This window comes from Neolamprologus multifasciatus, chromosome 12 (genome assembly GCF_963576455.1).
Source record: "Neolamprologus multifasciatus chromosome 12, fNeoMul1.2, whole genome shotgun sequence".
Taxonomy (NCBI): domain Eukaryota; kingdom Metazoa; phylum Chordata; class Actinopteri; order Cichliformes; family Cichlidae; genus Neolamprologus; species Neolamprologus multifasciatus.
Window position 1 is genome coordinate 22415678 of NC_140450.1, and position 15212 is coordinate 22430889.

Consider the following 15212-nt stretch of genomic DNA (forward strand, 5'->3'; position numbering starts at 1 on the left):
GCACAGCTGCCACAGCAGCAAGAAAGAGGCATTAATAGAGCCAATCTTTGACAATTTCAACTTTCATCAGATGCATCACTGCAAAGGCTCACTCGCACAGCAGATTCAAACACACACAGACGACTTTTATCTGTATCTGCACACACAGATTAACGTTCTACACTCGTGTTCGTACCATGCAAACACACACCTGGAATGAATTGTGTAAATGTATATGAGTGTACACTGCAGTCCTTCATATTTATTTGTTATAACCTAGGAATAAAGGGAATATACTAATTGACATCAGACATACACACACAATATTTAGTATTCATGCATTACGGATGCACCTGCATACAAACCTAGAGCACATTTACCTTAGTGCTATCCCACGATCTTTTAGTGCGCCTCTAACTATCTCACCACCAGCCTCCTCAAAAACTCCTTAAGCCAGCGCCATCATCGACACTCCTACCCACACATATCAAGACTGTCAAACTGTAAGAATTACACTACACACTCAGTTAAAGCTATTGCCAAATGCGGCTCATATTAGACAGTAAAGACATTTAACTGAAGAAGGTCAGATACCAAAGTTAAAGGCGGTGCTCTCATGTTTTAAAACACCCCGTTCTTGATGATCCTGATGATCCTTTGAATTCAACCAAACACTCTCCAGTCTCAACGACACTCTGAAGACAGCAATATTAAAGCAAGCTTCAGAGGCAAAACCACTCCCTGGTCTGGTCTAACCCTTGGCATATAAATCCAGTAGAGTAGTTACATGACAAGCCTCAAGACATTAAACTCAAATGAAAATGGTTCTTAGTTGGTGGGAAATATTTTAAGGCGCCCTGCTTTCATCCCAATAAGCCCAGCTGAAGTCAGTCAAATTATGTGGTCTACATTTATGCTGTAAATACAGAAGATCCCAATCAAGTGTGGAAATGCTACTTTGAAAATGAAGCAGATAGATCCTAAATTGTATCTGCTGGACAGGTTTCTTGACCAGGTAAATCTCCAAAAGGAGATTTTTGGATAGGATATAATAACAATAATAATAAAATACTAAGACAGCACCAGATGTTAAAACACTGAGTTTTAACATCTGACATTTTTTGTCTTTGCTCGTAAGACCTTTAAGTAGAACTGGGCAGACCATTGTTGTCATACTTAAAGGCGCTTGCCATATGAGAATCAACAGTATGAACATGTCTTAAGGTTTCAACCAAGTCCTGAGGTACTTGAGACACAATAGTCCCTTTCAAGAGAGAAAAGCAATTCCACATGAAGTGGGAGTTACATGCACTTATTGGAATGTGAATTGAGTGCCACATTACGGGGATATGCAACCATTGTTGCCTCATTTTACTTAGGAAGTACACAGAAAAAAAATATCATTAGGTCTGGATAAATACAAGCAGCAGGTAGAGAGACACATAATCACGCCAGGTTTTGTCTTAAGGCATGTGTGGCTATTCTTTTTTTTTTTTTTGCAAGCAATGTCGCCATCTACAGGTGAGAAAAGTGTCTCTAAAATTAAAGTCTGTGTTCTTCGCAAATGATTTATGTTGTCTGTGAACTTACCTACAATAGTAAACCTTTAATTCTTCGCTTGAGCGCATGCAGGGAAAATATGATTTTTAAACATGAACCAAAAACTGGAGTATAACTGCCAGTTTATTGTCAAGAAACACAAGGATCATTTTGCTAATTTTAATGCCATGTTTTTAAATGAACAAATATGGAAATAGAAGCTTATGAATAGAGAAGATTAGCTCTTGAGACGAAACAATAAATCTGCGCTATATGCTATGTAGAGTTCACATTTAATTCTGTAATATTGCAATGACACACAGCTATTAGATTTGGTTCATTATGATGACTGAATTTAATACCTCTTCCAAATCCAATCCAATCTAACCCATAGAATCCCTATGAAGAGATAAATATACACATATAGAAGGCAAAAGACTGCAAGGAAATCGGAAGTCTGTTAACTGGTTATTTCCAAGTGAGAAAAAGGCACTTATTAAAATTAATCACTTCATTGTTCACGCTCATGCCATAGTCCAGCTCGCTCTCTCGTTTTCACTCTCTACTCTCCAAATGTGCCTGGCCATGATTAAAACATGTCTGTTTCTCCATGACATTGCTTTGACATCACTTAATTGGTATAAGAGATAAAAAATAAATGAATTAAATAAATATACTACCAGGTAAGTGGCGTAACATTGCTCAAGGTGACAGCCTATTATTTCTCCCTTTTCTTTGCCTCAAAGAAGGCAAAGTGAGAAATGTGAGATTGCACTGAGAATGCAGCACCTCATGCGGCAGACGGAGATTTTTATTAAGAAAAAGGAAAAAAAAAATCGGCAGAGAGTTTTCACATGTGAAATTCAAAATCTGTTCAAAGTTTGCGGCGTGCAGTTCTATCTGAAAGTATATTCTACATTTCTACAGGAAACTGCAACCTTCTATTTCTCACTTATCTGTACATCAATGCTCATCAGCAGTCAAAATGTTACGTCCCAAATATCTACTGTTTTTAATATGTCTGGAAATGTATCATCGCATGATTAATGCAGTAAATCAATGTCCCAACAAAACAGCTGTGGTTGAATTTAACCTGCATTGTATGTGGAAATGGGCTTTTACAGTGAAAGGAAAGAAAGGCAGAGGGATATCAAGAAGCGATGGGGTTACTCACCACATCTTGCCTGGTGTCCTTCCCCGACGCAATGAGCATGTAGGTCCAGGCCAAGGGCAGAAGCAACGCCAGAGGAATCATGTAGAGCTCAAAGTTCCAAACGACGACGACAAAAAGCTGTTGAAAGACATAACATGAAAACTGCTCGTGAAAGAAAAGCAAAAAGAAATCCGAGAGATCAACGCGGGCTAAAAATGTATATATTCAAGACGCCATACGGGCGTTCATGAGACAAACTCCTGAGAATCTAAGCTGGCCACATGTGCCATATGTGTGACTCTAAAAACAACACACATTCATATGCAGAATCATAAACTCCATGCAGTAAAAACTATTAAATGAGTCTTTGCTTTAACAAAGAAGTAGGCCTGGTGTCAGCGAGCTGAGGGTGAAGCCGCCATGACCCCTTAAGGGTTAATTTTTCTGGGTATCAAAGTTGAGGAGGAGGAGGATGGTGAGGAGGATAAATATGAGCCGTCAGAGCCTCTATCGTCCATGCCAATCATCTCAGAGTCTGAGGTCATGTACCGTTTCAGCCGCAGCACGTCAAAGCTGACCCTTCTATACTCAACCCCAAACTCCAGCAGATGACCCCCGCACACCCCACAACCCGAGTCCCTAACCCTGTCACTCCAAGACCCAATACCCTCTCACTTGGCCCAAAAGAGTCGTTCGCCCCATCTCTAACCTCCTCTGCACCCATCTGCCAAAACCATAACCTCTATACCTCCCCTCTCATCACCAAACAAGAAAAGTACCATCTGAAAATTAACCTTTCCTAAAACCTTGTATTCTGGTTTTGGCAGGACTCTTTAGCCTCTGACAACAGATTACTGCGGTGGTTGGGAAGATACGTGTGGGAAAGTAAAATTGCTAATCATGGAAGGCTGATGTTTTCTGGCAGCATTGTGTAGATTGTGAGAAAGCATTGTCGATTGTAAATGAAAGGTTGAGACGGGGCGTGTTTCAGGAAACAAAATCTGTCAGAAATAAATAGAGCGAAAGCATATTTATCTTATCGAATAATATCATGTTCAAGTATACAGAGATTTGTCGCGACTGATAATAATAATAAAAAAAACTGCAGCAATTATAACAAATGCCGAAAATGCAAACCATGCCTAATGCTTAATCTTTCGCTGTGAAACATATTCACTGAATTCAAGTATGAGTAATCCATTATTTCAAATATGGGCACAGCAGATTTGAAATTAATTAGTCTGTGTATGGAAAGACAACCTTATTTAACAATCAGTGTTGATGAGAAACTTTTAAAAGTGATGAAATTGAGATTATTACTGTATAAAGCTCATATGATGTCTGTCTACCAATTCTGATTTATCCTGTTTGGTTGTGCAAACACTGGCAAGAGTGAGCACAGGCTCAATTATCAACAACGATACTGCTTAATTTCTGCCTTTGTATGTGTGTAATACAGGGTTAATGTGAATGAGAGGTTCAAGATCTCATCACCATAGTGCATTCCAGGCTGTTGTTATTGTAGTAAAGCCAGTCAAACATACACACACTCGACTGCTATGTCACAACGGACAAAAAAACATGCGTGTGAGTATCGCTGGAAAAAAGCCCCTCGCAATAAAACCATGTTTACAAATTAAATTTTTATCCTTAACTTTTCCAACTTCATGGAAAAGTTCGAAAGGCTCGTATCCAAACTTTAGAGCGGAATTATAACTCCATGTAAAATTAACTAGCAGACGCTGAATCCACAAAGCAAAAAAAAGGAAGAAAAAAAATAAGACATAAATTAAACATTAGAAATGTCCAGTACATTTGCATAATGCTCACAGCAAAATTTCTTCTTCAAATAAAACCTGAATGGCCTTGGTGAAACAGGCAAATCTCCCCAAAGGATCGCAGTCTTTCTCCGTCTCTCTCAGGCTCGACTTACTTTGTTACATACGCAGAGTCTCTCTCTGATACAGCTGTGTAGGAGAACTGGAAAGAAACTCTTTAATAATTCATATTTGTATACTAATAAGCAACACAACAATTTCCCTTCACTCATCAGAAAACGCTGTTAGGATCGTGAAAAAGCTCGACAGCAGAAACTTGCGTACAGACAAACACAATAACACACCATTGTGCACGTTTTCCCTACAAAATATAACTATTCTAAAATTATCCATCTGCTCCAAATTACTGTAATTTACAAATCTGTATGATCTGCAACGGAGATAAACACTCCGACAATTTTTAACTGCAAAAATGTGCAACAGAGGTGCAGAAAGTTGACTTCAATTGAGCAAACAGAGCAGCACATTTCTTTGAAACTATTCTAGTAGAAGCTATTAATAACTGCATACTTATAAACGTCTTCACACGCTCTGATCTATACTCTACTATAAATACCACTTACAGTAGGAATACAGAACAATGCATTTTAAAAATCTTTGCTGTGTGGTAGTCTTTTCACTCACATTGTCATCACACAGCAGAAAATTCACTTGTACTTTACTGTCCGAATGTTTGTACTTAAGCATTTTAATCTTCTTTTTCAAAAAAAATAAATAAATTCCTGCTCTTTTCTCTATTTGTCAGAGGCTATTTAACCTGTCATCTGCCTTTATTCCTCTTCCAGGTGGTTAAGGTGGCTGAGGGTGAAGTTTTGACTGGCAGCTAGAGAAACCGGACACCCCGGCTCAGCAGCGGCCGGCCCTGCACCGTCTATGTGCCCACCGGCCGGGCAGCAATGGGGCCCTGCAGTGCCTGGACCTTTCCACCGGGACTGGGCGATCACAGTCACCCCCCGTCGCTCGCTGCTTTTCGCCTGGAGAATAGGGAGTGGGAAGAAGCCTGCTGTGGATGTCAGTGACCAGAAAATAGCAGAGGAGGGGGAAAAAAAGGGAAAAAAAGGGAAAAAAAGGACGAAAACATGTTGGATCGAAAGGGGAAAAAAGCTAGATGAAGCTCCAGATGTGGTCTACGGGAATAATTTGTAAATGACCCTTTGTGGCCACAGATACATTATGTAGCGGCCGGTGATGGTTCACAGTGAATATCTGAACACTACACACGAGGAATGCTCATCCCGTTCTTGCTTTGTTTATTAATGCTGCATTCATGGTAATGTAATTTTTTTTTTAAATATATGAACAGTCTTTCTTTGCTTATGTTTTTCTGTATTATTCATATTATGAACGCTCTCTGGTTTAGTTTAGCCAGTATGTAAATAAATACATCTATTTGTTATAAAAAGTGAGTTGGACCCTGTTTTTACTTCTCCTGTAACAAATATTTTCTGTAATTATCAAACGTACTGAAATAAGTGGACATCTTTTTTTTTTCTTATGTGATGGATATTTGATTGTGTCACCAAAACTACTGTCGGCAGTGACAACTTGAAAACAATTGAAAATTAAGAATTTACTTTTAGACGACAAATCCGTTTAGTCAAAACAAAAGTCCGTCTCTTCTTCTAATCATTATTTGTGCTTCAGTGATCTTCAGTGAAATGCAATAAATTTCCAGGAACAAAACTATTCACCTGTCACAAAACAAAGTGAAATCAGGACTTCCACTGTCAAATCTGCTAAACCAGCTTAGATATAGTTAAAGGCTAAATTTGAAATGGGCTAACTTCACGTCTGAGCATGAGCTGATACTGAAATGAGATGCGTAATTAAAAAAGACAATTACAAAACTAACAAAGCAAAAATCACGCCAGTATTATTTGTAACATTTTGGCTAAAATGAAAATAAAACACTAAACAGAACTTAAATTATTTTTGACACATCTGTGTAGTTAAGATTTCATTCCAGCTGTAATGTTTAAAGCTTTCTATTAATATTAAAATATTCAAGCACGATAAGCTATATTAAAAATGTTAACAAAAGAGATAGTCAAAATGATTTATTCAAGCACTTACAGTGGGGCAAAAAAGTATTTAGTCAGCCACCGATTGTGCAAGTTCCCCCACTTAAAATGATGACAGAGGTCAGTAATTTGCACCAGAGGTACACTTCAACTGTGAGAGACAGAATGTGAAAAAAAAATCCATGAATTCACATGGTAGGATTTGTAAAGAATTTATTCGTAAATCAGGGTGGAAAATAAGTATTTGGTCACCTCAAACAAGGAAAATCCCTGGCTCTCACAGACCTGTAACGTCTTCTGTAAGAAGCTTTTCTGTCCCCCACTCGTTACCTGTATGAATGGCACCTGTTTGACCTCATCATCTGTATAAAAGACACCTGTCCACAGCCTCAACCAGTCAGACTCCAAACTCCGCCATGGCCAAGACCAAAGAGCTATCGAAGGACACCAGGAAAAGAATTGTAGACCTGCACCAGACTGGGAAGAGTGAATCTACAATAGGCAAGCAGCTTGGTGTGAAAAAATCAACTGTGGGAGCAATCATCAGAAAATGGAAGACATACAAGACCACTGATAATCTCCCTCGATCTGGGGCTCCACGCAAGATCTCATCCCGTGGGGTCAAAATGATCATGAGAACGGTGAGCAAAGATCCCAGAACCACACGGGGGGACCTGGTGAATGACCTGCAGAGAGCTGGGACCAAAGTAACAAAGGTCACCATCAGTAACACACTACAACGGCAGGGAATCAAATCCCACAGTGCCAGACGTGTTCCGCTGCTGAAGCCAGTGCATGTCCAGGCCCGTCTGAAGTTTGCCAGAGAGCACATGGATGATACAGCAGAGGATTGGGAGAATGTCATGTGGTCAGATGAAACCAAAGTAGAACTTTTTGGTATAAACTCAACTCGTCGTGTTTGGAGGAAGAAGAATACTGAGTTGCATCCCAAGAACACCATACCTACTGTGAAGCATGGGGGTGGAAACATCATGCTATGGGGCTGTTTTTCTGCCAAGGGGACAGGACGACTGATCCGTGTTAAGGACAGAATGAATGGGGCCAAGTATGGTGAGATTTTGAGCCAAAACCTCCTTCCATCAGTGAGAACTTTGAAGATGAAACGAGGCTGGGTCTTCCAACATGACAATGATCCAAAACACACCGCCCGGGCAACAAAGGAGTGGCTCCGTAAGAAGCATTTGAAAGTCCTGGAGTGGCCTAGCCAGTCTCCAGACCTCAACCCCATAGAAAATCTGTGGCGGGAGTTGAAAGTCCGTGTTGCTCGGCGACAGCCCCAAAACATCACTGCTCTTGAGAAGATCTGCATGGAGGAATGGGCCAAAATACCAGCTACTGTGTGTGCAAACCTGGTAAAGACCTATAGTAAACGTTTGACCTCTGTTATTGCCAACAAAGGTTATGTTACAAAGTATTGAGTTGTATTTTTGTTATTGACCAAATACTTATTTTCCACCCTGATTTACGAATAAATTCTTTACAAATCCTACCATGTGAATTCATGGATTTTTTTTTCACATTCTGTCTCTCACAGTTGAAGTGTACCTCTGGTGCAAATTACTGACCTCTGTCATCATTTTAAGTGGGGGAACTTGCACAATCGGTGGCTGACTAAATACTTTTTTGCCCCACTGTAGTGCGGCACATTGAGAGTTGCTTTATTTGTTTCAAAACACAACCCGCGTCCTTGCGGCTCTTTGCCGCAGCACTGTGGGAGGGTAATATTCAGTGCTTTGGCTTACATTAACCACACACCAGGCTAACTTCCCCCTGCTCTGTCTCAGTGGAGTGAAACTGAAGTTTGGATTTCAGAGTTCCCCTTTATCTCTCTTACATCAATTTCCATGCTGGCACTAAGTGTTGCCAGATAGCAACTAGAAGTCCTGTTAAGTTCGAGGGAACAAGAGGGAGGGAGACTGTGTCCTGTTTCTGACCAGACCCACAACAACATTCGGTGGTGCTAGACTGCCCCCTGCTGTTCTCATGCAGAACATTGATCCACAGCACAATTAATGCTATTCATTCGAAATAAAAAAGGAAGCTCAAAATCACTAAAACTGTTGTGTCAAAGGCAGTCATTTTGCAACATCACAGTTACAACAATACAATAAAGCCTGTGACATTTGTGATCACAATGCTACAACTTCCCACGGGTACCAATTAGAAATAAGGGTGCTGTATCGCGACTTCGTATCAAAAGGCCTCACATTTTCTGTTGAGTCTCCATCTCTGGTGATTAAACTCTGACTTGGTATTCTCTGTTAGTCGTGCCACTACATTTCAACTATCATTCATTTTGGAAATGAGGAGAACAGGGAAACGTGAAAGCATATCTTTCAAAGCTGTCCCTTGCTGTGGGCAAAGACGAACTCCCTAACTTTAAAACTTTTAAAAGTTAGACAGGTTCTTTGAAGGGGAGTCAAAGGAGCAATTTAAAGAGACCTGGAGTGGTGTGTACTGCTGACTACTATAGTGTCTTCGCACTGTGTATCAAACCACCAGCCAGACATGTGCAAACACACACACATATACACTCCAATAGTTGCTTCTGTACCTGCCTTTGCTTCCCCCCTTTTTTATTTCAGCAGGGTGAATTTTTATCTAAATGCAAAGCAGGTGATAGGTGCTCCAGTTTCCTCTAGAAGTAGCTCCCTTGTCTGGGCTCTCTTCCTGATAAGAGTCCTACTTTGCCTGACATAAAAGAGCCTGGTATCATTTCCCCTGCCTCCCCAACAACCCCCAGCTCGCTGCCCTCGCCCTTCCCCGAGCTTCACAAAGCTGCCTCTATTTGCTCCCAATTCAGGGCCCAATTGCAGATAAAGTTACAGCAAATTTGTTTGGAGGAAGAGCTGCTGAGGCCTGCGGTCCCTGGGGCAATAACAGCCTTGTCTTGCAGGGGCCGTGGGGAGAGCTGGCAGCAGCAGGAGAACAGAACCCTACACCGCTCAGCCCGACAATGGCCTCAACTCTCCGGGAGGGAAAAGCCGAGGGGAGGGAGAGATAAAGAAGAACAGGGATGCATGGAAGGATAGAACGGAGAGACACTCAGCTTGCAGGTGTGGAGAGAGGAAGCAGACGCTTAACCCTGAGACGAGGAATGGAGACACCACCCACAGACACACACACACACGCACACACAAATACACAGACACCACCCATCATGCAGGACAGGAGGTAACTCCAGTCCCGTCCATTGTGCCAACGCCTCAGGCAAAGCTGCCACGGTGGCTGATTCACTGTCGGGATGGGTGGGTGACAACAGTGTGGGTGTGAGAGAGAAAAGAGTGAAAAGCTGCATGTGAGACTATGCAATATCTCTATTTCTCACACATACACACTAGACACACAATACACATGCACACACTAAACACAGCTGGCACTAATGGATGATGTGTACATGCGGCTGGTATTTCAGAATTGGGCAGAAGGAGAGTAAGAGACCATGAAGAAAATTTTGATCGTTTTTGTGGAAGAAGTGTCGAGCAGTGACACAGTCTGACAACTGCAATGATGTACTCTTGCGTTCACAAAATACATACGAGCACGCTTAAATTTGCTCCCCCCCGGGCTCACTTAGCAGTTAAGGAGTGCGCACGTTGGTAAGTTTCTCACCTCTCTAGCTATGGCCATGTTTGGAAAGTTAAATCTAACATCTGGATTAAAAAAAAAAAAAGACAGCCAGACAGAAACACACGTGCACACGTATGCAGACACACATGCCCATAATCACACACAGCAGTACACCTTCATGAATGCACCACCTTGGCCAGATGGCCCCCCATAAAAACCCACTTAAAGAGATGAGTGAAGTGATTAAGAGGCCCCTCAAAGTAAGGGAGAAATGAGACAGGGATGAAGAAATGGAGGGGAGGGAGGGAATACCTGTGTAGAGGAGAGGCCCTAAATACTCTGATGCTTTTAGCTAAGTGCTCACTCCTACGTTAACAGACTCCCAAAAGAGAGGTGGGTGGGTGGGTGGACTACAATGACACCTAAATTTCTGAATTTCTCTAAACTATAAAACACTGTGTCCTTGGCCCAGATAGATCGTTCCTCGTCTCCTGAATCCAATCAGAATTTGAAAAGTAGGAACTGCTAGAAATGGATATACTACACACTGTTAAAAAAAACAAAACTTGGGAGGATCTATACAAGGCACATACATCTGTTTGGATGTGCTGACACAGAGGCTGTGCTGTCCAAGGCTATATTTTTTCCTCTCCCCATGTAGATTGGTATTTCTAAAATGACCTTGTTTTGGGTGAATTCCTTGACATTTTATTTGTCTGACACATTCATTTATTTATAAAAAGATAAGACCCAAGGACTCCCGCCTAGCTCAGTCTTACATGAGAGAAAATACATGCACACGCCGGCTCTTGCACACAAATGTGCTCACTCACACAAAGAGGAAAATGTTAACTGATCAATACCGTGTCTCTTCTGACCCGTGTCTTGTGATGACACTGTGACCCTCTGTGCAAACACACACACGCGCGCACACACACGTACACCCTCTGGAGAGATTAAACTGATGTCATCCAGCCAAATGCTGCTAATGTCTAATGTCTGCTGCTGACGATGCTCTGTGATCCAATGGTAAAGGGCTGGGGCAAGTTGGGTCCACCTGTCCTGTAGCTACTTAAGTCAGGACACTAAACCAGACAGGATTAAATGCCTGCTCTGTCATATTTGGGGTAGAAACCTCCATGCAGCCGCTCGCTGCCCTGCAGGAGAATGTCGTTTTACTGATAGCTCTGCTGTCCAATTACACTTCACCTTTTAATACCAGACACAGATGACAGGGGGGAGAGAGAGAGAGGATGAAGACGAGGCCAGTGGGTGACGAGAGAAGGAGCCTGCAATTTCTACTGTCTGCAAGAACAGCTTGTCACCCTTCAGTAGATTGTAGCTGCATTTTCTCAGTATTTGGACATCTGATGGGTCTAATAAAATAGTGTTTAAGCTGCAACACCAACCCTCCACTTACTCCTAGTAAGTGAGACTCAAGGCCAATAGTGCCAAATAAAGTATACGATGTGTGTGTATATGTGTGCAATTAATACAAGAACAGAAAAAAAAAAACTTAATCCAGTGTATCACAGCGTGACATCTAAGAGTGAGAGTAACAGTCTGTCTGGGATGCGCTTGACTGTGCTTGAGACATCAATAGTCTCTTGCGTTAGACTGTTAAATTATGAGTGAAGGATGCTTGCTCTGTTAACAGACATGGTCCTACATTCTCGGTGAGCAGTGTGTGCACGTCTCTATCGCGCGCACAAAGTGCAACCAGTTAAATAAATGGTTATACATTTAGAATGATCAATAGGCACAGGTTATGTGATTTTTCCAGTGCCAAAAGAAAGGAGCAATTACATTTAGGTACAAATTTCTCCCTACATTACATCTGAAACAACACAGCACGATCCATCAATCAAGCAACCGCACGTAAGAAATAAACATATATTACACACACGCACGCGCACACACAAATCTACCTGTCGTGTTGTAAATGTGCAGCTTTATGTGTGGTATGCCACATTTACTGTGTATTTGATGGGACGTGCACATACCACAAAGGCACAGATGCTCCTCTGCGGAGAGTCCCATTCGAAGCAGCTGTTTATGTAGCAGCCCGCGTTGATCAGGACCATGATGCAGCGTCTAACTCGGGTGAAGTTGCGCAAAAGCAACTGGGCGAAAAACAAAAAGGGAAACAACAAAAAGTAAAACGTTTATGCAAGCGAGGGTTTAAAGGTCGAAGATGTGCTAAACCGAGGAACGGATCATGGGGTTGTAAACATGCTGTGCGTGATTTATTGCTTCACTGTGAAAATGGTATATCCGGTATGTAAACAACCAGATGGGGGAATGAGGCTCGGCGTGACAGGTAGATGTGTTGGAAATAAAACGGGAGCAAAACGATCCATCTAAGCACAGCTGTCAGAGTCCCGCTGATAAGACACTTGAGGTGACGTAGTGTTATAGGGGGTCACTTTTCTCTCTCATTTACATTTAGTTAAGGTGAGAAATTACCACCATTTATCAAAAAACACCAAAGTTTTTTCAAGTTATGTTAATCAGCACCATAGCTGATTAACAACATACTGTTATTAAGTCTTAATAAGCGATCTTCTAGCCCAAAGTGTCTCATTGTACTGTCTTTGTAAAATTAAATGAAGCCGTCGTAATACAGCTCGACAGTTGCATCTTTGACCTCACTTTGGATTCACTATTACATCACAGTACTTAAGAGCACCCTGAGGATGCCGATGTGATGTCTCTACTTAAACAGCAATATACGTTTTGGCATGGATCGGCCACCACTGCGAGCTAACTCACAGTGTTTGTTTAACTCTGTTATCCTAGTGATAAAGTTTAGCACAATAATAAAATAAAAAGAAAATCCAAAGCAGTCCCTGGATTCTCCTCCCTGGGCGTTCTCCAGGCATTTGGCCAGAGATGAGATAGAACTGGCTAACTGCTGTCTCCCCCTGGGTTGCCAGCCATTCAGGGAATAGCATAACAGCAAGAACACCAACCACCCAATCAGGTCACCAACAGGGGAAAGTGCTCCCACAGGAAAAAAGCCGTCGCTTCAGTTTGCACTTAAAAATATTCCAGGGCATTCTTTTACTCCTTGGGAAATTGTGTGTGTTTTAATGTGTGTGTAAAGTGAGTATATAATATGCGTCTGCAGCACTACAATAAGGATTTTCATGTGTTCGGTGGCTTCAATTTATTGATGCTAGCTGATTTGAACTCTTTTGCACTCTGTGTCAATATTTGTTGCCAAACTATGGTTATGATTACTTTGTGTCCACATCAGCGAGTTCAGAGTTCAAATCATCCATTTGCACATTCTTCAGCATGTTTACTTCATGTACATGTTATACTTTTCTTTGCTATAACACCAGATAGGGATTATTCATTTTTTATTATGTCAATCCCAGTCTGTAGTTATTTTTTCGATCACTTATGAAAGTGGATAAGTCATCGTTATGTTAAAAACCATAATTAGAATTAAATCTTGTCGTTGATGTCAGGCAGCCTGTGTGTGTGTGTATTTTATGTTATTTTTAGTGCGTGTCTACTCATTGAGCAGCAAGCAACAGCAGGGGAGCTGCTACCACACAAAAGAGTCCTCAAGGGGCAATCCCTCCAAAGAAGCGAGTGACATCATCATTGCGAGACGCTGACATGGGTCATCTCTGTGAGTCAGGGGTGAAATGGAGATAAAAAAAGCTCAGAGTGGGCCAAGATGGGAATCATCAGAAAAAGCAAAGGCAGAAACAGTGAGGAAAAGAAGGGAATAGATGGAGGGCTGACAAAAGGGTGGTGTGGGAGCTGGTGTCTGTGTTGTGCTATGTTAGGCAGGGCTGTGCTCGGCTGTGCGTGGTGCAACACTGACTGCTGAGCCCAAACGGTCACTCATATGACACGTCTGATGCGGGCCAGCCCCTACTATTCATCTCTTTGTGGTGCCGCCACACTGAGCAGCGTGACAATGAAGTGCAAAGCAACAGTGGCAAAGAGGGCCAACTATAAGGATGGCCAATCTACTTATGCACCCCAGAGCTGACAGCTTGACATTTCTATTCACCACTCAGAGTGGATGCGAGGGGGTAGAGATGAGAGAAGAGGGAGAGGAGGAAAGGGAGGAGAAAAAAAAGAGAAACAAAATGCTGTTTTTCCTTCAATCATCCTGTTGTATCTTGCCCACACAGTTGTTGTGCTTTACAAGATGCCACTCACCAGGGTTGTTGGTTTTGCTTCAGACAGTTAAGCAGAATAGGGGGTGCGGTGGTGGACACAGATAAAAATAAGGCGGAGTGGTAGAAGACACAGTTTGGCTCATGATGTACCTGCTTGGACACTCGAGGCTCCTCCTCGATATACTTTTGCTCAATGGGAATCAGCGTCCTGAGACCAGCCTTCACCTGGAATAAACACAAGTGGCGGCGTGAACCGCAAATGGTGAGAGAGAGATTAGTGTATCTTGATTGTTTCAGATCTTTTTTTTTTTAAAACAGACTGTGTACTGGCACAACATGGCAGCACAAGCATAGAGCGTGCCCCATGTCAGAGGCTAGAGAGAGTGCGAGGGAAAGCTGCAAGATGGCCGCTAAAGGGACACACACAGCGATGGTGAATGGGCGAACAAAAGCTGCTGAGAGGGAGTCTTCGATAATTAAAGCCAAAACGAGGATGAGGGACAAGGGACGAGGGATGAGACGGGAAGCGAGGGAAGGGGGGTGGCAAAGAGAATAAAGACAACAGCAGCGTAGAAGAGGGGGATGATGCTGGGGAGAACAAGAGAGGATAATAGGGGGTGGGGGGCAAAATAGAAAAAGAAAATCGGGGAGGAGGCTCAAAAAAGCAAAAGAAAGACTTACAGCATTAAAAATCACGTCTATTTCGAGAAAGATGACCCCTTTTGTTGGCCCTGTCAGCTCCTTGCTTTTCAAGGCGTAGGCTTTGCGTTCTCCATTTTGGATCTGTGGGAGAGGGACATGACAGGCGTCTGTCTGGCAATACCCGGCTGAATCGGCTCCCCGGGCCACCTTTGAACCCCAGCTGCTGGCGCTGACAGGGAACCCAAAACAACTGTGGCAACTCTGACAAGTACCTGTTCATTACCCACTGCAGCTCAGCTCTGTC

At 42.3% G+C, this 15212-nt stretch overlaps 1 protein-coding gene across 7 annotated transcripts in view; it reads right to left on the minus strand.

The window, feature by feature from the left end:
- Positions 1-15212, minus strand: part of LOC146506965 (multiple C2 and transmembrane domain-containing protein 1-like) — a 143569-nt gene that overhangs the window by 40653 nt on the left and 87704 nt on the right. For all 7 annotated transcript variants that reach the window (XM_085181450.1, XM_085181451.1, XM_085181449.1 and 4 more), the window contains 4 exons: positions 14948-15049; positions 14417-14491; positions 12125-12244; positions 2693-2809 (listed from right to left, as the gene is read on the minus strand). In XM_085181450.1, coding sequence (XP_085037576.1) covers positions 2693-2809; positions 12125-12244; positions 14417-14491; positions 14948-15049 — 414 coding nt within the window. The remainder of the gene's footprint in view (positions 1-2692; positions 2810-12124; positions 12245-14416; positions 14492-14947; positions 15050-15212) is intronic.